The sequence below is a fragment of the Gymnoscopelus braueri genome (genome assembly GCF_963280865.1).
Source record: "Gymnoscopelus braueri genome assembly, chromosome: 1".
NCBI lineage: Eukaryota > Metazoa > Chordata > Actinopteri > Myctophiformes > Myctophidae > Gymnoscopelus > Gymnoscopelus braueri.
In genome coordinates, this window is record NC_137603.1 from 24,150,646 (window position 1) to 24,171,969 (window position 21,324).

Genomic DNA, 21,324 nt, shown 5'->3' on the forward strand with positions numbered 1-21,324 from the left:
GCCACCTGCCCGAATGCCCCCGCCCACTGTAAAAAAAGATCGCAAAAATTGCTAAAACTAAAGAAAGCAGTAAATGAAAAAAAATGTACGCTCATCTTTTATTTACTTTAATTACAAGCTAAAACATAAACCTTGGTTGTAAAAAAACAAAGTTGTCCTTTATTGGTGTATGTTTTGTAATAATGATCAAAATCTGTCTAAATAATTGTAGTGGATTAAAAAGTGCTATATCTGCCTATGAGATGTAGTGGAGTAGAAGTATAAAGTATCCAAAAAACTGAAACACTCCAGTAAAGTATAAGTACCTAAAATGTTTACAGTACTCGAGTAAATGCACTTCTTTACTGTCCACCACTGCATGTGACCTATTGAACGGGTGACTGGAAAGCTTTGCAAGTAGCGCTGTCAACACCAGGACATAAATAAAGCTAAAGATAGTGGCGACGTGGTCACACAGAGCCGTTTTCTGGTCAGCCCAGTGCTTTTTATAGAAACACTTATTTATAAAAGGCTAAAGGGGGCTATTTTTGATCCTTTGGGGGTTGGGGGTTGGGGGGGGGGGGGACAGGGGGTCTTGGAAACTTGCGCTTGCTTCTGGGTTGCATGACTGACCCCTCTGACTTGAATGTGTTGGCGGTGGCCGCCCGGCAGCGGGGATGAGGGAGGGAGTCGGGCAAGATAGCACATGTGGCGAGGAGAGCGAGCCAGCCAAAGGTCTGCAATGTGTTGGAGACAGGCCAGGCCAGACAGACAGACAGACAGACAGACAGCAGGCCAGTCACTTAGAATGGATCCTATACTGAGGCTGAGTTGGAATGAAAATAAAGAAGTAGATAAATAAGGATCTTAATTTCAGCTAAAATAAGCAAAAGTATTGAATTTGTGTTGATCCATCCCCATCCTGTTTCCTGTTTTATCTCAACCATGATGACTAATAAGATAAATAAGCTCCGTCAAAGGGGAGATAAACAGAGCCAGTGTTTCCTCTGTATCCTTTGACGACATTTTTGACATTTTGCTTTTATTTATTTCATTAAAAAACAAAGCAAAAACACTCAACACAGGCCCCACTATTGCTGGGCAATTAACCAAAAATTAATCAAAACCGACATTTAGAACCTCTCACCAACGTAATTACTGTCTGATAAGTACTCGTTGTAGCTACTGTCAGCTCCATGAGCATACATTTTTGCCACTGCCACTTACATCAGCGCGGCACAAACGATGCAAAGCTCAGCCAATCAGATAACCCTGATTGGCCAGGTTGGCCAATCAGGGACTTATGCTCTGTTTAATCTTTTGCGTCATGCTGCTCGGTGTGAATGGGGCATTATATTGACTATGCGGCACAAACGTGACGCAGAGATTTACCAGTCTGTGAAGCTGACAGGTCAGGTTGGCCAATCAGGGAAGCCAATGCATATACAGTAGGACTACTCCCCTTAACAAATGGGAGATTTGGTGCGTCCTCTGCAGGCCTGTGGTCAGACAGATACAGACTCTGGGATCAGTGGGCTGATACAAACTCTGATACAGCTGGGTACAGACTCTATCCGTTGTTGTTTCGTTCTAAAAAAAAAAACGTTGGTCCGCTCGAATTGTCACTCAGCACTGCACACCCTTGCGTCATATGGGACACACACGCCAAGTTTGAGGCCGTTCAGTCGGACGGCGGCCGAGTTATGGACAGACGCACACACAGGCTTTGTGAAATAACAGATACAGTAGATTACAGCCATCATCTGGGTACAAGTAACCTGTCTAGTCAGTCATATGCCTCATGACTAATTACAATGATGGACCTTTGGGGCAGAGCATTTTATAACCTGCTTAAACCTCTATTGAAATAGCTTTTGGTGTAAATCTCAGATATTCTAAACACCATTAGACCTATGTAGTCAGCAGCAGGCCATGATTATGACAGTGATTTTAAACAGATGCGTATGAAGTAAATAGGGGAGGTTACCGAGCAATGATGTAGTGCTGAATGTGAATGTGTTGCCATAGAAACCTCATGCAAACAGCGGATGTGAGACTGAGTCACAGATTTTAGGGTCAAGCCGTCTATATAATCCTCTGTCATTCCCTTCTCCCAATGCTCTGGATGTCTGCTGCCAAGCCAACACATGCCCACGCTGGGTAACACAACACCACCGGTGCCACATGTGAGGGGTCAGTGTGTGTGAGTGACATACCTGAGGTCTAGCCTACTAGGGCTGAGCAATTAACTGAAAATATATCCAAACCGGCATTTAGAACCATCAACCGACTTAATCTTGTTCATTAATCAAACTAGAGGTTTGGGCCCTAACCTCTAGTCCCAACCTCCCAATTATAGTAGTAATAATGATAATAATAACAATAATAATAATAAGATAAGATAGTCAAGAAGCAGGTTTCTTTTCTATAATTTGTTTTATATATCAATGAATGAACACGAAAAGCTCACAACTCACAAGCTAACAACACGCAATGCAACGTGTTGTGAGCTTGTATATCTGCTATTTTTATATATATATATATATATTATATATAATTTATATCGAGGAAAAAGTTTGAAATAATCCTGATATTGATAATTATTGCCCGGCCCTGTGTGAGTAACACAGCTAAATCCAAAGTTTTAACTGAACTGAAGAGTATGGCCTGAGTCTATTTTTACACTCTCGAGTTAAATTAACACCCCCAGATTTTACTGTGTAGTAGTAACTTTTACAGGTAAACAAAAGGATGGAATATCACCAAGGTGAAGCCACCGATAAATGACACATGCTTTTCTTAAAATATAATAGTCCACATCAAAGTGTTTTATGGTGTACACACTATTATGTTGGCAGCCAAGGATGGAATCATGGTTGATATTGTGTGTGGGGGGGACTTAAAAAATGACACAACGTGCTATCATTTGTTATCATAACACGACCATGAAGAAACTTCACCCCTTTATAGATGGGTTTCCCGTTGGTAAACATGAGAGGATGATGCGCGCGCAGTGGAGGGAAGAGCCTGTAGAGGGCGCTATTACCCGCAGCAGCTCTGGCCATTGCACATTGATAAAATAAATGGTCTTCACCGGGTTTAATGAAAGTAGATTAAATGATGCAGTTTGTAATATCTTCTTTACTCAATAAAAATGATTTGTCGGAAGTTGGATCTGTCTGTATATAATAGCAGCATTATGCCTATTATGCCTATAATAGCAGCATTATGCCTATCTAAATCCCGAAAATAACAATAGAGTGAATGGCACTTCCGGGTCGTTCTACCTCCCGCATGCGCAGATCGCACACTCTGCTCTGTGATGACGTCGCGCGGAAACCCATCTATAGTCATCCGAGATGACTATAAAGGGGATGATTCTCATCGAGAATCCACTTAAACAACCAAGGCCATTCATTGCCTGTTTCCTGAATGTTTTATCGTGCATACAGACCACTAGACGTTCGTGGCCTCCAAAGGTCTAGATTTCCTGGCTGCTTAAGCAGCCTGAAAATTCAGATTCATATATGGGCATATTACGTCCGTGACGTAACCCAAGACAAACAATGTCACGTTTTGGGACTTTTTGCACCTTTTTGGGTGAAGGCTCCACACCCGCTTTCTGAGGAGACAGGCCTCTAGTGCAGTGGTTCTAAAACATGTTCATGTCAAGGACCCCATATTGACACGCATTAAGCCGTAATACAGTTGTTCCGATACCAGTATCGGGGAAAAGCTGCCGATACAGTCTAAAATGCTGGTATCAGTATCGCCAAGTATACCAGTCTATGCCATCACATGTAATGTATCACATATTTCATTTACAGTAAACAATTGTGTATTTTGAATGCTTCAGTTGATGTTGCACTATTGTTTTATACTCTTACTGTACTATTTACATGATTATTTTACTAACTTATGGTTACACTTTAACAATTATTAATGGAATTGCTATTTATTCCTAGATGAATTACACATTGGTCTCGGATCGGTACTCCGTAACGACCGATACACAGGTTGCAGGTATTGGAATCAGTATCGGGAACGAAGAAATTCGTTTGAAAACGTTATGTGCCAGGGACCCCCATAAGAGAAGATCTCAGTCGTTAGATTAGACTAAGAACAGAATTTTACATCCGTCTAGTGGGTAGAGAGAAACGTATGATCTTAAAATGCATTCTTATTCTCTCATTGGATTATCTTCTAGTTGGTGAAATTGCAATGAAATTAACCACTTTCAGCCTCAATTCTGTCCATAAAATAGGCAACAACTTTCAAAATGTCAAAAGCTCACATAGCTCCCCCAATCTGAAAATTTCTCCCGCCAGGGACTCCCCATACAAGATTTGTGACGCATTGGGAGCTTGTAGATCTGCTATTTTTGCCATGTTTGAAAGTGCTTAAACTGTTCCTCATTTTGCTGGGGACCCCCTGGAACCCCCTCAAGGACCCACTTTGAGAACCACTGCTCTAGTGCAAGTTTAGTATGGGATGTAGACTATGGGATGTAGACTTATGACTATGACAGTACTGTAGGTGCCCGAAAAAAAACCAACCCCATACAGTGGCCAGCACGCGGACTACAATACATGCATATTGCTAAATAAAGCCACCAGCACATGCAAAAAGGCACACGTGTCACTAAAGGGGGTATTCTGGGGAAGGAGGCGTGAGATATATTTGGGGTATGGTTTATTTTCTGACAAGGTGACGGCGATAGATCACTGGCTCATTGAGAAGTAGTGGAGATATGAGCTGGCTGAGGATTTGTGTTGTGTTACATGTGCTGTTTGTAACCATGGCAACTGCACCATGTCACATGATGGAAGGTAGAGAGGCTGTCCTCGACCTTACAGAGAAACTTAAAGTGATTTACGATCATAGCCTCCTGTTTCCATCTTACCAGTATAATAGGAGACATAATTCAGTCTTTCTAGACAATGTCCTTGTAAGGGTTACAAGATGCAAAAGTTAGATAGACACTAACTTTGTACCAGAAGGCTCAAATACAGTTGTTTAATGACAAATAAACGGTGGCTGGTGCATTTTGCAAGCTTTTTCATCTAAGGATTTGTGGCAGTCATATATAAAGTGCATACTGTGTAGGCTCAATAAATTGTGCTCAAATAGAATTAGCTCATTAAAGAAACAAAACAAACAAAAAAAGACTAGTCACGGTTACAATGTTCTTTTAGAGTTAAAAACAGATTGGGTGGGTTATAAACTGTTATTAATCAGACCTGACAGAAAAACTAAAAATAGATTGCCCTGCACTCAGGCGTGCCATGGATTTAAATTTCACAAATGGGTAAGATGTTGCTGTGTCTGGAAAAAGAAAAAAAAAACAGTACAAGCAGATAGTTATCCTGATGCCAAAAATAATTCTGACTGGATCTATTCCTGAGGTCCTGATGCAGTCTCGTATTACACGGCACATTGATTATGTCCATGGATGATGCTTACTCAGGTGTCTTCAGTCTCAATAAAGCTCACACAATGCTATCTTGGGAGGATCATTTCAGAATGCACGTTAAATATACTCTGCACACACCCACTTTCATTCTTTATTCATTAAACTGCAAAAAGAACAGTTTCCATAGTCATCAGCAGTGAGACAAAATGAAACCGGACAGGACGGTGCAAGTTCCTGAATCCTGACTCAACCCTTTCTTACGCTGAGGCAAAGAAAACATGATCAAGGTCAGAGTGTGCATATATACTGTACAACAAACAGACTGAGACCTGGCGGCCCCATCTTCTGTAAACCAAGACATATTCTACAGTATAAATTCTTGCGATAACCTTGTAAAGTGACAACTGTCACCGAAACCACGACAGCGTACAGCATCCATCACCTGCCAACATGCCATAAAACATTTTCAACAGTTGTCCTTGTGTTCATTATCAGTTATATGGTATATTTAATCCCATCAAGGAAGAGGACCATCAGGATTTATCCCTGCATGCAAGAATACTGTTGGTAGATGCTGCCACCCAGTGGCAATTCATTGCTTGTTTGACTGCATAATATAGGATGATATACAGTGAATCTACTGCAATTGTACCACATACACACACAAAAGAAAACAAATACATCCAGGAAAGACACGATAGAGAGTTAGAAAAGATACATGAAAGAATCAGGCATAATCCATTAATAATGTATGCTGTGTGTGTGTCAGTACCATTATGTGGCACCTGTTACATGAAAGACTGTACTTGCAGTACATGGGCAAGGTGGCAGTGCCATTGCTGGGTGAGCAGGGAGAGCTCCCTCACACTGGAGGCTGTCAGAGAGGGACAAATGAGCCTAGGTCTGATGTCTTCATTATGTTAATCTACTTGCATATATACGTGACTGTTACAGCCGCTCTATTCCTAAAAGGCTCACCAGAGACCGCACCATATATGAAAGGACGCCACACCATGAATTGCAAACAAACTGGTTTTATTGAAACTAAAAATATACCATACTCAACTAATAAATCATGAAAACAATAACCCAAAACAAAAGGGGCAGAAGGTCCCGGCCAAACATGACACAAGGAGAGGATGCCACTTGGCCAACTCTGCGTTGGGCCGACGGACCCAGCGCTTCCCTCTAAAAAAGGTCAATACATGTTCCTTCCGAGGTCCAAAAAAAACCTGCTATTTCGGACGGATTTTCCGAACCGAAAAAAAAAGAAAAGAATGTCAGAGAGACTATAGCTTGGACAGGCAATACATCTGGGGGTGCAAGAGCGTCTGAAATTTAAAAAAAAAGTCCATCAGAAGTTCTGAATTATAATTTGTTTGTTATCACCCCCTTTCTGAAAGAGTTCAGACGGAAGGAGCATGTGAATAAGGTAGCTGCATAGTCAAACCATGTTTTGTTTTGTTTGGATGGCTACTGTGATTGATCAGATGCATTGTTTCTGCATTCAGCCCAGCTTCAAGTTCATTCTGTTAGCAGTGAAGCGAGTGAAAAGCAGCGTTAGTTTGAAAGAGACACAAGACAACTTTCAGGAGGTACAAACAGCTCTGACATCTCCCTCTAGTGACCATTCATAAACACAACCGCCATCAGAAATTCCCCACATATCCAGGTGTTAATTTAACCATCTGTTCCAGCAGAGCTGACTTGTTAGTGTACACACAGCGCTTGGCTCGACCGAGTTGCCACCAAAAGCGCAAGCAGTGGTGTGCGGGGTCTGGCAGTATGAAATGCCATTTGCCTGTCAGACGTCAGTTTGGTTAGGGGAGCCCTCTCGAAACAAACTGTTCTGGTGGACTATGCAGCTGCCTTTACACCTACCAAAACATAACTTAGATTTTTACCAAAAACAAAAGACTGAAAACTAGGCTACCGGAAGCCAGTGCCCAAAACTAAAATAAGACAAGACATAACTTAATTGGTACAGGGTAATACCTAAAGTAACCGATGGAGAAAACTAAAGAAAGAAAAACAAGAATAAAGAAACAACAAACACAGGTGAAAAAGCAAACGATGTGAAAACAAACAATGTGTCTCCAGCCTGGCGTCTCTCTTAGTCTTTGGTCACAGGTGTTGCATACCTATATTAGGCAAAAGGAGAGAGGGAGAATCAGAGAGCAAAACTCACACCCACACTCACACCCACAATGGGTGTGCCCAAGGGCACCTTCGGGCTTCACTCATCCACCCATAACAGTGTACAAACAGTCTCCAACGCTGGTCAAAGACACAGGATGTGCAACAGCTCTAGATTAATGGTAGTAGGAGTCCCAATTTTATGTTGATGTGATGTTGAGGGTGTACACTCCAAACATCCTGCAAACCATCCAATACATTGCCGACTTCCTTCCCCATTTCTCAGCCAACACTCTTTCTAAAACATAAGTGAACACAGGTGGTCAATTATTGACCGTAATCACAGTCCGCCTACCTGCTCTGATTCCCTCTGCCCCCAGGGCTACTGGCTAGGTACTGATTACCTTGAGCTAAGCCTTGTACTGCTTCTGACCCGTGAGGGGGAGTTTAATAATTCCCTTGAATGACGCCTTTGGAAACACAGATACCCAGTCCAAGGTTCAATTATTCCAACTTGAACAAAGGAAGTGATAAAGTTGTTCTAGCACCCTCTTGAAATACTGTGCATTAGACAGGTAATGGAATTAATTTACCCACTCTTGTTGACATCTAGGACTATGCTCCTATCACAAACCACCACAGAACTTTTCAGGTGAGCCCAAACTAGATCTGATGTGGATGGAAAACCATGACTAGATTAATTCCCTGGTCTCGTTCAACTCAAATCAGTCTCATTCAAGCTCACTGCGAGTCTTTAGGTTTGCTTCAGTTCTTTTTAGTCCCACAAGGTAGCAGCATTGAGTAAGATGTATTAGTATAGTAAATTGTTGATAGACAGGCAATGCATGCCATCTATTCTTTAACTGTATGGAATACAGCTTTCAGGCCCTTCAGCTGAAGAAAATGTTTAGAGCACTTTTAAGTCCAATCCATTTCAAACTTTATTTTATTCAAACATACCATTTACAACAAAATACTGTCTTTTTAACCACCCACCAATGTTTGTTTTCATGTCATTGTTGAATACAAAAACAAAAATCGTGAGGTACCACTTCTTACATATGCATTTCATTGAAAGCTCATAATTATGTAAATTACGTTTCCCCCTCCCATTTTCTGAGACCACAGAATCCAAACCAGTCTAAATAAGGAACAGCATTATGCAGATACGCTATAACTCATAAAGCAAGAGGCCAGGGCTTCCATTAGGAATTACATAGGGGGCGGAGAGCCATCCATCTACAACTGCATCTATAGTGGTGAGCCATTGATTACCATCCGTTTCACCCTCTGATACCTGCCAGTGCAATACACAGTAAAATCCTCAGTGTTGATCTATCCAATTGTAACCGACTCAAACCGAGTGTGTACAAATGTGTACCAAATGGGCCCTTGGTTTCATTTGTACCCTCTCAGAGTTAAATTAACACTGAGGATTTGACTGTGTAAAGGAACTGGGCCAAGAAATCTGAAACCACATATTTAGACAGCTGTATTCTCTCACTGAATAGACATAAAATAAAATGAAAAAGCAGGTCACATACAGTCAGTCTGCAGAGGGTGTGTGTGTGTGTGTGTGTGTGTGTGTGTGTGTGTGTTTTTCTCCAAGATAATGCTGAATTCACTGAAACAAAGTAAACACAAAGGCCTTTTTGTTGTTATAAAAGGTAACAAATGCTAAAACAATAAAAAAAAGAAACACTGATCCAGTCAGCCTTGCCTTTGAGCCCTGACTCTCACAGCCCTACTCTCTGTCATGGGGCTAGTAGAGGAGCTTAGGCAGCCACCGCACTAATCCTATCCCACCTCCAGTTGGAGATTGTTGGGAGTGGAGGGGATCTGCGGCCACTAGGATTGGGAATCCACCAGCAATAGGCTGGATAAACAAGGATCAACCGGGATCAAGCAAGGAGGGAGAGGTCTTGGATGTATTGAGACCACTCGCCAACAGACAGGGTTATCGTCCCTCCAAAAGCAGCTGTGCTAGGGTAGTATTTCTCAAACTTTGTCATGTCAAGGACTCCCAAATTAACATGTTCTGTATTTGGCCACAGAGCCCCTTCTAAAAATATTTTGTGCCAGGGACCCCCATACAAGATTTGAGTTGTTAAAATGTTTCAAAAACATTCAAAATCTTAAAAAAAAAAATCTCATGATTTTTTAGGGATTAGGGATAAAGTGGTTAAACTGATTTTAATGCTGTATGAAGTAAACACATTTAGCTGGGGACCCCCTGTAACCCCCCGAGGACCCCTGGGGGTCCCCGGACCCCACTTTGAGAATCACTGTGCTAGGAGATATGAACCAACTAGCCAGATCTGACGTGTGGCAAAAAGGCAATAGCACCTTGCATAGCATAGCAACTGTTGTCATCTTAGAAACACTTGTGGGGAGGGGAGGAAGGCTGACCATATCAGGACCGATTCAAAAGCTTTGATTTCTGCACTTGAGTGTTAAAGTTTGTGACCTGTACAGGGTAATGCATGTCAATATAATGGTAGTGATGAGAATTATACTTCATGTTTTCCCTTGCTTCCATTTACAGAATCAGCAATTCGGCCGGAATAGGCTACCTTAAGGTCAGCAGTACAGTCAAATTCTCATGTGTTTTCTATAGGTCCCTCGTACACATGGTCAGGTTACTTGAATGAGGCACGCACCGTCCTGCCTTTCAGTGGCTGAGGGGGCCTGAAGTTGTTCTCCATCCGTATCCTCTGATCCTCCTCCTCACCATTAAGCAGGAGCATTCGGAACTTGCCCATCTGAGTTAGGAGACAAAAATGTTTAAGCATCAATGGGTGGTGTGGGTCCCCTTATGCCCATTCTGGACATGTCGATACTTCTACCAGTCTGCACAGTTGAAGCATTTCCAACCCCTTTTAGAATTTCCTTCAGACCAATGTTGTGTGAAGACTGCAAAAATCCAAAAACAACCCTGTTACGTAAAGGCTTTCCCCTGCTGAGTGTTCTTGGAAGCATTTCTCAATTAAACCCCAGCAAAACACTTTTACCCATTCAGTCATCCATCCATCAGGATAATCAGCTGGAGGGGATCAAAAGCTTCAGCCCTGGAGTCCTAGGTTGTGGGCCCAGTCGCCTAGCTTTACTCCCCACCCCCATCCCAAGGCACGACAGGGACATGGGTATGCAGACAGCATGCTTATGGCTGTGCCCGAGGTGACTCTGTAATTAAAACGTCCCATTCCCAATGGACAAACATGGAGAGAAAGCTGGACAAAGAGCAGAGCTGGCCCGATAGGCAGTCACTTAGGGCATTATGACAGGATTTTTTATTTTATTCAATTAATAAAATAATCTACACATTTTTGATAAAACAAAATACTAAAGAGCAGTTTTTGTTTTTTACCAAAATAAAATGCACCCCTCTCTCCCTCTATGGGTTTTACACCCCTCTCTCTCTCTATGGGTTTTAGTTTTTGCCCTGCCGTGTTCTCGCGTGCCTGCAGTGCGCTCTGCTTTGATTGCTCTCAACTGTTTTATTTGTACACAGAGTTAAATGAACATTGAGAATTTTCACTGAATAATTTCTCTTCCTTCACTCGATGGCCTGCACACTTTCTCACGCTCTCTGGCAACACTGACGAATGAGTAGACGGTAGAGTACAGTAAAACATTGCGTGTGTCGTGCACGTAATAAAGCATAACAGTACAAATAGACATATTTCAACATATTTCCTTACCCAGTATTTTAACTTTTTCTAACTTCTTTTATAATTTGCTAATTTTGTGTCCGGAAGACTTGATGGGTGGGCATATGAGAGGAAGAATGGTGTTGGCTATTCACTAGTTTAATTAGGCAATAAGTTATTAAAGGGACACTTCACCCAAAAAAAACTTTGTTTCAATGGATTAGTCACCCCATGGAGACTTGAATTCATGGATATTTTTGTAGTTTTTTGTCTCATTCCTAAGACAATCATTTGATGACCGGCAGCGGTTCCGGTAGGAGACACAACGAGTCTCTGTTGTGTCTCCTACCGGAACCGTTGCCTACCGGTCCGCTGGTCATCAAATTATTGTCTTAGGAATGAGACAAAAACAAAAAAATATCCATGAATTCAAGTCTCCATGGGGTGACTAATCCATTGAAACAAAGGTTTTTTTGGGTGAAGTGTCCCTTTAACTGTGGCCACCACGTGAATATGGCCAATGGCTTAAAGCACGTCAGTGCCAGAGATGCGCTCTCTGAAAATACCAAAAAGTAGCGTGTGATTAACTGAGCTCCAAAGTAGACATGATGGGTATGGTAGAAAGTCGTTACAGTAGTTATACACCATCCTCAGATCCGGGTATGGGTTGTTTTGCTGACATAATGGCATTTCTGACCTGCTGATGAGGCTCTTTCAAACCATAATAGTCTGTTATCCCTTTATTTTATGATCATTTGAACAACTGTGTGTTCTGAACAGCTGAGTGGGCCCTTTCAACACACGCCATTATTTTTCCGTTGAGATTGTGGGAGGTTGAGATTTGGGGTGAGATACTGCGGGTTAAGTGTGAGCCTAAATGTAGGTGTGGTGTTTGTATAGTTAAGTTGTAGAGAGTTTCTGGTCAGCAGTGTGGAAAGGGCTGCTTAAAGGAAGCCAGAACTTCCACCATACTTTCTTTCACTGTCTCTGATCTCTCACAGAACGGTTATATTTTTAGGAAAGTTTCAGTTCTCCCTAGACTGAAATATGGAGAATATAAGAAACTGAGCATAGTTTACAAAGAGCAGTGATTGGATTCAAATAGTAATCAAAATATTTATGGCTTTCTATAGATCATTCATGAAATATATGTCTAGGTGACTTCTTCATGACTAAAGCCAAAGAAATGACCCAATTTCACAGATATTTGTCTGTTGCTTTTCATAAGCTACAAGAATGCTTCAATGCCCTTTTTTCTTAGAACTTTTGTGGATTACGTTGATTTAACTTGACCTCTTTTAGGATCATTTTTTTATATGTCTATGTGGTGAAGTGAACGGGGACTAAAGACCCATGAGGGAGGACAGGTATAGGGATTGTTGAGTGTTTTTTCATGTCAAGTCTTAAGTGTTAACTTAAAGCTAATTGTACCATCCTTTTCTCTATGTTGGGTGTTAAATGTTATGTCAGGTGTTTGCATTTGTACTGTATTGTTTGTATTTGTATGTAGGAAAAGAAAAAACGTACTCAGTGCTGTACATGGTCTTTCTATAATTTCCCTATTACCTATGCTGAATAAAAACTATATATAAAAAAAGTGCTTCAATGCCTCATGGCTATGCCCTTGTCAGCAAGTCACCAGTTCGATTCCCGGCCGTCCGGACCACTCTTGCTGTATGTCATTCCCCTGCTCTCTCCACATTTCCTGTCGCTGTCAAATAACGGCTTAAAATGCCCACCAAAAATTTGCTGCATCTTCATTGCAGACAAAATGACACACACTGACCTGTTTTTCAGACACCCTGATCGGTTCCTTCAGGACAATCCAGGTGACACTCTCATGGAGCGGGGGAGTGGTCAGTGACCCTGGATAGGTCCAGTAGTGAGGGCTGCTGGGTAGGAGGCACTTCGGGTTGAAGCCTTTGAAATCTGCGACACTTCCCTGTGGTGGAAAAACAACAAAAGCTTTATGCGCATGCAATAGAGTTGATCATAATAGGCATGGTAATAAAAATATGAGATTAAAAGCTCACTCACCTTGAACTTAACCATGTACAATGCATCTGTTATCTTGTGGAGCCATCTGTGATCATCTCCTGTCTAACAGTAAAATACCAGTGTTTAGTTTTTTTATATGATAATTAATTTCATTTCATTGTCTATTGATAACAGCTTGTTTTACAGAGCAGAAAACTAATTGGTTTTTTTTAACCTAAATTAGCAGCCCATAGTAGTAACATATGAAAGTTAGCTGCAGCCTGCAGCTAACACTATAAAGGTATACTTAGCAGCAAATCAAAATAGTGTTTAGAGTTGTCAAAAAACACATCTATTTGGAATGGTTATTGCGATAAATGTTTAAGTGAAAGATTATATCGAAAACTTTAACTTTTGTTTAATTGAAAATGTTACACAGGGCTCAATGCTTGGCCCACTCTCCATCTATAAACTCACAGCTGCGTCCCATTGAGTGTAGATGGATGCAGGAAGTAGGACACAGGTATTAAGTGGGATGTCATACAGATGAACCTCTTACCTCTAAAAAGATGCCAAGGACAGCAAGACCATCAGGGGCTGACACTGCCTCCCCAAATGACTTGTACTTGGTTGCATTCCAGTGTACCAGATGAAGCTAGAGTGAGAATAATGGAAACAAAGAAAGAAAAAAGTGGATTGTTACAATTGAGCTCCATTACTCTTCTTAATCTACATCAAGTGTCCAAGAATACCGGAGTTTAAGAATAACTAATGAGATACAATACCACAATTTGTACCTATGAAAAAGGGCGCCATGTTTTATATGTTGGTATTTTAATTAGTTCTGTATAGATAGATAGGCCTTTATTGATCCACAAGGGAAATTTAGTCGCACACGTATGTGTATGTATGTGTATATGTCCATCTGTCTCTTAGCAAATTAACTCAAGAACGGATCGGCTGATTTTCATGAGTTTGTGGGAGATCACAATCAGGTTAAACTTATATAATTGGTCATAGAGCAGGTGTAGAGCAAGACATGTTGTGCAACTTGTGTGGGCAGGGTTTGCACCTCCAAGTACATTCTCATTCAACGCTAAAATAGACTAATAGTCTATATTAGGACTGCAACTATTGATTTACTATCAATATACATTTTTTGTGTCATGCAAAATAGTGAAAAATAGCAGATTTACAAGCTCACAATGTATTACGCATTGTGAGCCTGTAGATCGATTATTTTCCAAGATTTTTGCCCATAATGATATGCCCAAAATAGGGATGCCAGGATGAAAGTGGTTCACGGTGGGGGGATTAGTTTGATTAACTGTTGCACCTCCAGTCCATTTTCATTATTTGATTCGTAGATTTATTTATTTTTTCAAATTTTGCATCGTCTTCATTGGCAGTGGACTTTGCATTGTTTTCATTGCATTCATGCGACTTCTCTGTCAAACCAGCCTGATCTCCAGAGATATACGTAACATTGCACGGATCCAGTGCACTTCATTCCGTGGATAGTCGCCTAGAAACCCCGAAATTGCGTGCATATGTACGGCGAGTCCCACGGTGGGCGTAACCAGTCGCAACCCGGAAAAACCCGGAAGCAGAGCAGTCCCCACAACAAAATGTACGATTCTGTGCCTATCGGTACATAACTCAAACGGCGCTGAGTAGGCACAGGCGAACGTCACACCGTTCAGGACGGCAACTCGTCGCCTTAGCTCCCTCGGTGGTCCTTCACGGGGTGACAGTTCGCCTGTGACTGCGCGCCTCCGAAATGGTTTTGTCACAAAGGGAGCGCCGTACATATGCACGCAATTTCGGGGTTTCGAGGCGACTATCCACGGAATGAAGTGCACTGGATCCGTGCAATGTTACGTATATCTCTGGAGATCGGGTTGGTCAAACACATAAGAGACAAACTCACTGTGACTCAAAGCTTTCACACTGACCTCAGAGGAATAACTCTTTCCGGCTACGGTGTGCTCAGAGCCGTGACAACCCTTTCCACCCCAGTGGAAGTGGAACTGCTTCAGTCTGTAGGCGTTGTCAAGAGGACCACCTTTAATCACTGCACATAACACACACACACACATACATACAGTATTACTATCATTGTGGGGACATTAAAAGCATTTATTCTTAGGCCCGGAACGCTGCCATAGCGGTCCGGGTACCTAGGCTACCATGTAGCAGCGCGTCACAGGTTCGGGTCCCGATCTCGACGGCCTTTGCTGCGTGTCACTCCCCATCTCTCTCTCTCCCCATTTCCTGTCAGCCTACTGTCCTAACAATAATAAAGGCATAGAAAGCCCAAAAATAAATAAAAAATAAACCTGTTGGACTGTATTCCATTTTTTATTATTTATTACAGGGAATGAATGACAGGTTTGACCTCAGCAACTTGAAAAAGAGACGTCAGTCTCAATGTGGTTTTACTGGTTAAATAAAGGTTATAATAACAATTAAATGAATTCAACAACCTAACATGCACACACACACTTTTTTTCTCCAACACTTGTTAAAGTGTTACAGACTCACTTTGGCTTTTGACTCTGTGACCAGTAAATGGTGCATTTAGCGCTTTTATCCAAAGCACTTTACATAGATTGTGCATTACATTCACCCATTCACACACACATTCATACACCGATGGTGGAGGAAACCATGCAAGGCACCAACCTGCTCATCGGGAGCAATTAGGGGTTCAGCGTCTTACTCAAGGACACTTCGACACTAATTCTGGAGGTGCCCAAGATCGAACTGGGAACCTCACGGTTGCCATAAGGCTACTCTACCAGCCACTCTACCCCTGAGCCACTGCCGCCCCCAGTACAGAAGTTGGACTGAAATTTGTGATCTACTGTAAATGTGTGTATTTTGTAGTCTCGCGTGGCCAGACTGTAGCCTCCCACAATTTTACAGTCTGGAGCCCGGAAGCTCTGCTCATGAGCAAGCAATAAAGCAGAAGTGAAGCCTCCTCCCCGCTTCCGTTTCATCTTTACAGTCACGCACATTTTTCCTAATATCAATCGAAATCATCTAGGCATATATAGCTTGCTGCTTAGCAGAAATGGAAATAAAATAATAAATTGTAAAGATATTTCAAATATATATTTTCGTGAACAGAAATGACAAACAGATGCCAACTTCCGTGTTCGGATTTCGGGAGGTGTAGTTCCAGACTCTATATAGCATTCAGAGATTGTGGATAGTTGTCTGGCTACGCGAGACTAGTATTCTGTGACTCGATAGGACTGCCTTTTCCCAGATTTCAATAACAGACTTGAGGATTATGTGACATGAACAAACCACAAACACTCCTAAACAGCCTTCCTTTCCTCTTTGGACAGCATGATTTTTGTTTTCTATTTGTCAAAACAATCGCAGCATCAAAGGATTACATTCCGGTCACCAATATTGATATAACAAAACAGCAAGAGATTTGTGGTGTCGCCACTACACTGGACTTGACCTTATTCTCTCTCCTCTCCGTAGTAAGTCTCAAGTCAGTCAACACAGCAGGGCATCATCATGATTGTCATGTGCCCATGCGCCATTCATTAGAGGTCAATGGTCGTTATTGACAAAGCGCCTTTGTCACAGTGACTCGGGTGACAGCATATTACTGTACCTAATCCTGTCTGTAACCACAACATCACCTAACCTAACCTCAAATTCCCAACCCTAAAAGAAATATCCACACAAGGTTGTTGATTTATACTATACTTGTGGGGACTATTCCCTAGCCTGGTAAACCACCCATCGCGGAAATCGAATAAATGAAATTGAATTCCGTGACCGGGTGGTTTACCAGGCTATTCCCCACAATGAACACAAAGCATCTTATAAGGATGGTATCACCCAGACAGCTTAATATACTAAAATTGTGGGGCGGGCACACACACACACACACACACCACCCTGTGTGGACTACATTTAAATCCCACTATCTAAGCACTAAGCAGAGACATATTATGAGTGGACACTGGACAGACACATATACCAGCCAGTCAGTAGAAATTCTCTGGCACAAGCTTCAGTTTGAGACAGTCAGATCTTTGTTAAAACGTACATTTCATGAGTTTACAAAGGTCATTTCATTTCAGCTGTATTGCCCTGCATGGTGTATTGGAATAAAACTAAAGTGCACATTATTGTGCAGAGCCAATCAGACCTATGACTAGGCCTGAAATTTCATAATTTTAGGGGCAAGGCCACTCGTCCTTTGGTGGGCACAAATGCCAAATGCCAGGGCAGTATGGTAATGATTTTAAGAATTGAATATATGGATTAAGGGCGCGCTCCCACCAAAACATGTTTGGCTGCTGTTAAATGCAGGTTGTGCGCGGCCACAGTTTTTTTGCCAGCGGATTCTAAAAAACGGGAGTGACACACCTGTCACTCACTTTCAGGACCCTCCCTGAGTCTTGGGACGGTCCGCCTTCCACTCACCCGATTGGACAGAGGGGGAAAAGCAGCTCCTGCCTCCAGCAGTTATATGCTTCAAATGGACAAGTCGTGTAGAGCGGATAAACGCACGGTCTGCGCGACATGCGGAAAGATCCACTCTTGTGTGAATCCACGCATTTACATTGACAAAGCATTGGCAGATTCCGCCCCAGAGGTAAAATAAAAGTGCGGTGGGAGCGCGGCCTAAGGATGATTTTTTTTTCCAGTTTGACCATCAGTTTCTTTCACAAAATAAGGTATTATTGGTATTCACAAATTACCAATATTTGTACAAACTCCTGGTTCAAAAGTTCATACAAACTCAACCCTAGACTAAATCAGTCACTGGACTCATTTCAAGCTGGGAATGGGGAGTCAAGGGGAGTTACAAATTCAGAATCTCAAACAAAAGACACTGGCGTCTAAAAAAAAACATATTGACAGGAAGGACGTAGAGGAGAAAATAGTGACATCAGTTGGGGCAGTGCAGTCAAGGCCACTGTGGCCTCAGGCCAGGGCGTAAAACCTTTTGACTTTTGAGAGGCATAAGGCCAAAACTGAGGGGGCACGGTGGCCATGGTCTTCATGGCGTCCAAGAAATTCCTGCCCTGCCTATGTCCAACCTCTTATAAGTAAGTAAATAGGAGGCTTATTGTCTGCATCGACCGAGAACGAGGGTGTCTGTCTATCCCCTTTTGAATGCGCTAGACCCCTGGGAGATGGATCGCTGAGGTGGAGCGAAACACCAAGTACGTAAGCACCCAGTGCGTGGCGTACCACACGTTTTAGTCACAAGCTAAAATGTATGGTTCGGTATCAATTGATAACTGACTTTACATTCCATGGTCTTTCCTTATTATGAAGAGTGTGATTTTCTTACCGATCATCAGGCTTGGGCGGTATCAGGGTATTATGGTATGCCAGGGTATTTAGAAATTCAGAAGGGATGATTTTCAATACCGTCAAAAAACTAGATAAGGAATAATGAAAATATTGCCACATATAACTTTATCTTGAGATGACTTCTTCCAACTACAAAAGTTGTTTATTAGCCACATGAAATTATTCAACTGCTAGCCTGCTAGTCTTCTCCGTGCTACTTATTTTGTAGTACTTTAACCTACCTCTGGTGGTGACTTAAAGGCACACTGTCACGTATTTGATGTGCATTTCAGTTCATTGTTGATAGGTATCATAGTCTATAGACACTCCTCTTTATGTCTGGTTCAGCCTTTCTCTGTGTTCCTACGTTACCCATTTATGCATTTCGTGGGCAAGCTAAAAAATATACAGTCTTATCTGCCCACCATTACATCAACCTAGTAGTCTTCACTCAAGTAGAAATGTCGGCGAGGTACTTGAATCACAGAGTAGTTGTGTCAGGGTATTTATGCTTTTACTTAAGTAAAATACTTCTTCTACCACTGAGCTTTAGTGAATGACAATTTGCTTACTCAGCGACAAGTGTCTTAACCAAACAGACTCACAATTCAGGGCTTATCATTGATGGTAATGACTGGGTGGTAGACATGGATCCACCCAATGATAAGGGCAAATAGGATCATAATAACCATGGAGATCACCTCATGTTATTATACATCTGTCCCAGCAGACACACTCTCATAGAGTTAACTGCCGCCTTCACTTTCCTCCATCATAATCAGAGGGTTATCTTTACCCTTTGATTAGGGTGGGTTATGCACATGCACTTTATGTCTTCTAAACTTACACTGCTAATCCCACCTTTCAGGCAGATATTCTGTAGACACTGATTTTATATGAGGTTTATCTAAGCCCCCCCCCCCCTCCTCCAGGCCAGGTCTATAGTACATAAGCATGCATCCCAAACCTGTGACCTCTGTCAACCACTGTGTATAAAGCTCCTAATCCATAATCCATAGATAGATAGCTCCATTTTGGGAGTTGATTTATGTCTGCAAGCTTTCAGTAGTATAATTATGCCTAAAATGTTAAAGTTGATGTGCAAATTGTCACATGCATGAACAGACTGGATAAAAAACGTTTGGGATTTCCAAGGAATTACTCTTAATCACAGAGAATACACAAGCCAATATCAACTACCTTAGTCATGAAGCAACTTTGAAATTAGAAATAGCGTAACCTTAAAAAATCGTATTTAAGATTTGGGATGCAATAACCATTCAGTGGTATTTCTCAGAGGACAGACAAAAGTTGCATCTTGTTGAGTAGTTCATACAAGTCAACACACACACAAAGTAAATAAATATTTCTGCTCACCTGATCTGTCATCCGAATCATCAAAATCCACTGTTACAGAATGTCCGTTGTTGACAATATTGATGGAGGTACAGTGGTCATAGGACAGGACAACTGGTGTAAGGGTGGCATCATGCACAGCTTCACCAGGGACTATGTCAATGGGAGACTGGCTTGTCCCCTGGGCAATGGGGAAGTTTTTGTGCCATGCTGATGGACCTTTAAATGAGAAGAGTCAGTGATGAACAGTATATTGATTAACATCTGTGTATGTTTAGTAATGCCACATCTTTCCGTTTTAAAAGGAAATCATCAGAAAGGTCAGTAAGCTGGTCAAATATTAAAACAAAAAGCACTAGCCCTAGAATGTCTGTGATCTAAAATACATTTCATGTATTTCAAATACATGAAATGTATGTAAGATCACAGATATTCTAGCTAGGGCTACCAACAAGACCTGCAGGTACCTCAATACATTTTCTTCTTGATTTCATACATGGTCATAAAAAAAAAGTAATCAAAACCCCCAAAAATGACAATTGCTGTATGATAATATAGCCTGTAAGCTTTGAATTTATCACAGAAAATAAACATTCTAAAATTAGGTCCACCAGGTTGCGTTGCAAACGTTGCCTGAGACCTTAGAAGTCGACCGGATTTGTTAAGGATAATCGGGCTAATCTCGCATTAACATTTAACATCTACACTACAGCACCCAACCGTACAACCATAGCAGCTTGAATGTATGAATGAATGAATGATGCACGGCTGTTTGAATTTAGCAGACGCTCTTTTCCACAGTAACTTGGCATGAGTGCAAAGTAAACAATTAAGCAATAAAGTACCAGATCTGCATATTATATCTAGGATTGATCAAACCGTATTACCGTTCTCCTCTCCGTATCCCCAGTGATTCCCTGTCATAGTAGCGTGTTTCAAATGACTTGATCTGTGCGGATCTCACTCACAGGTTGATTGACGCGCGTCGTGCGTTTTGTTATTGATGAATGAAGTTTAGTGGTGGTGAAGTGGGACGGCCAATTAGGCTGTATGGCCACGCCCCTTAGTTGTAATTCCCTTATCTAAATCCTGATCTGACCCTTGCTGTTGCTCATACACCCATTGGTGTAAAGTAACTAAGTACATTTACCCAAGTGCTGTACTTAAAAACACATTTTGAGACATATTTACTTTACTTGAGTATTTCCAATTTTCAGTACTTTTACTTCTACTCCACTGCATCTCAGAGGCAAATATTGTGCCACTCCACTGCAATTATTTGACAGCTTTAGTTAGTTACTTTGTAGATTTGGATTATTATTAAAAAAACATACATTAACCACTTCAGCCCTATATACTTTGGCTATTTGAAAATCTACAAGCTCACAACTTGTTGGATCTGCTATTTTCAAATGATTTTTATACATTGTGAAATGAGACATTCTGCATCATGAGTAGGCCTACTTTTATTTTTGG

The 21,324-nt window shown here is 41.6% G+C and overlaps 1 protein-coding gene across 2 annotated transcripts; it reads right to left on the reverse strand.

The window, feature by feature from the left end:
- Positions 1-8,490: 8,490 nt before the first annotated feature.
- Positions 8,491-20,861, reverse strand: ca7 (carbonic anhydrase VII). Of its 2 annotated transcripts, XM_080428521.1 has the most exons (8): positions 20,736-20,861; positions 19,870-20,067; positions 15,111-15,229; positions 13,715-13,810; positions 13,216-13,278; positions 12,965-13,120; positions 10,189-10,290; positions 8,491-9,152 (listed from the first exon to the last, which is right to left on the reverse strand). In XM_080428521.1, the coding sequence occupies exons 1-8, from the start codon at positions 20,770-20,772 to the stop codon at positions 9,150-9,152; spliced, it is 774 nt and encodes a 257-aa protein (XP_080284647.1). In that variant the 5' UTR covers positions 20,773-20,861; the 3' UTR covers positions 8,491-9,149. The 2 variants fall into 2 exon arrangements, with proteins under 2 accessions (XP_080284647.1, XP_080284646.1); XM_080428520.1 differs by lacking the exon at positions 8,491-9,152 and having other exon boundaries at positions 9,778-10,290.
- Between the last annotated feature and the right edge of the window lie 463 nt (positions 20,862-21,324).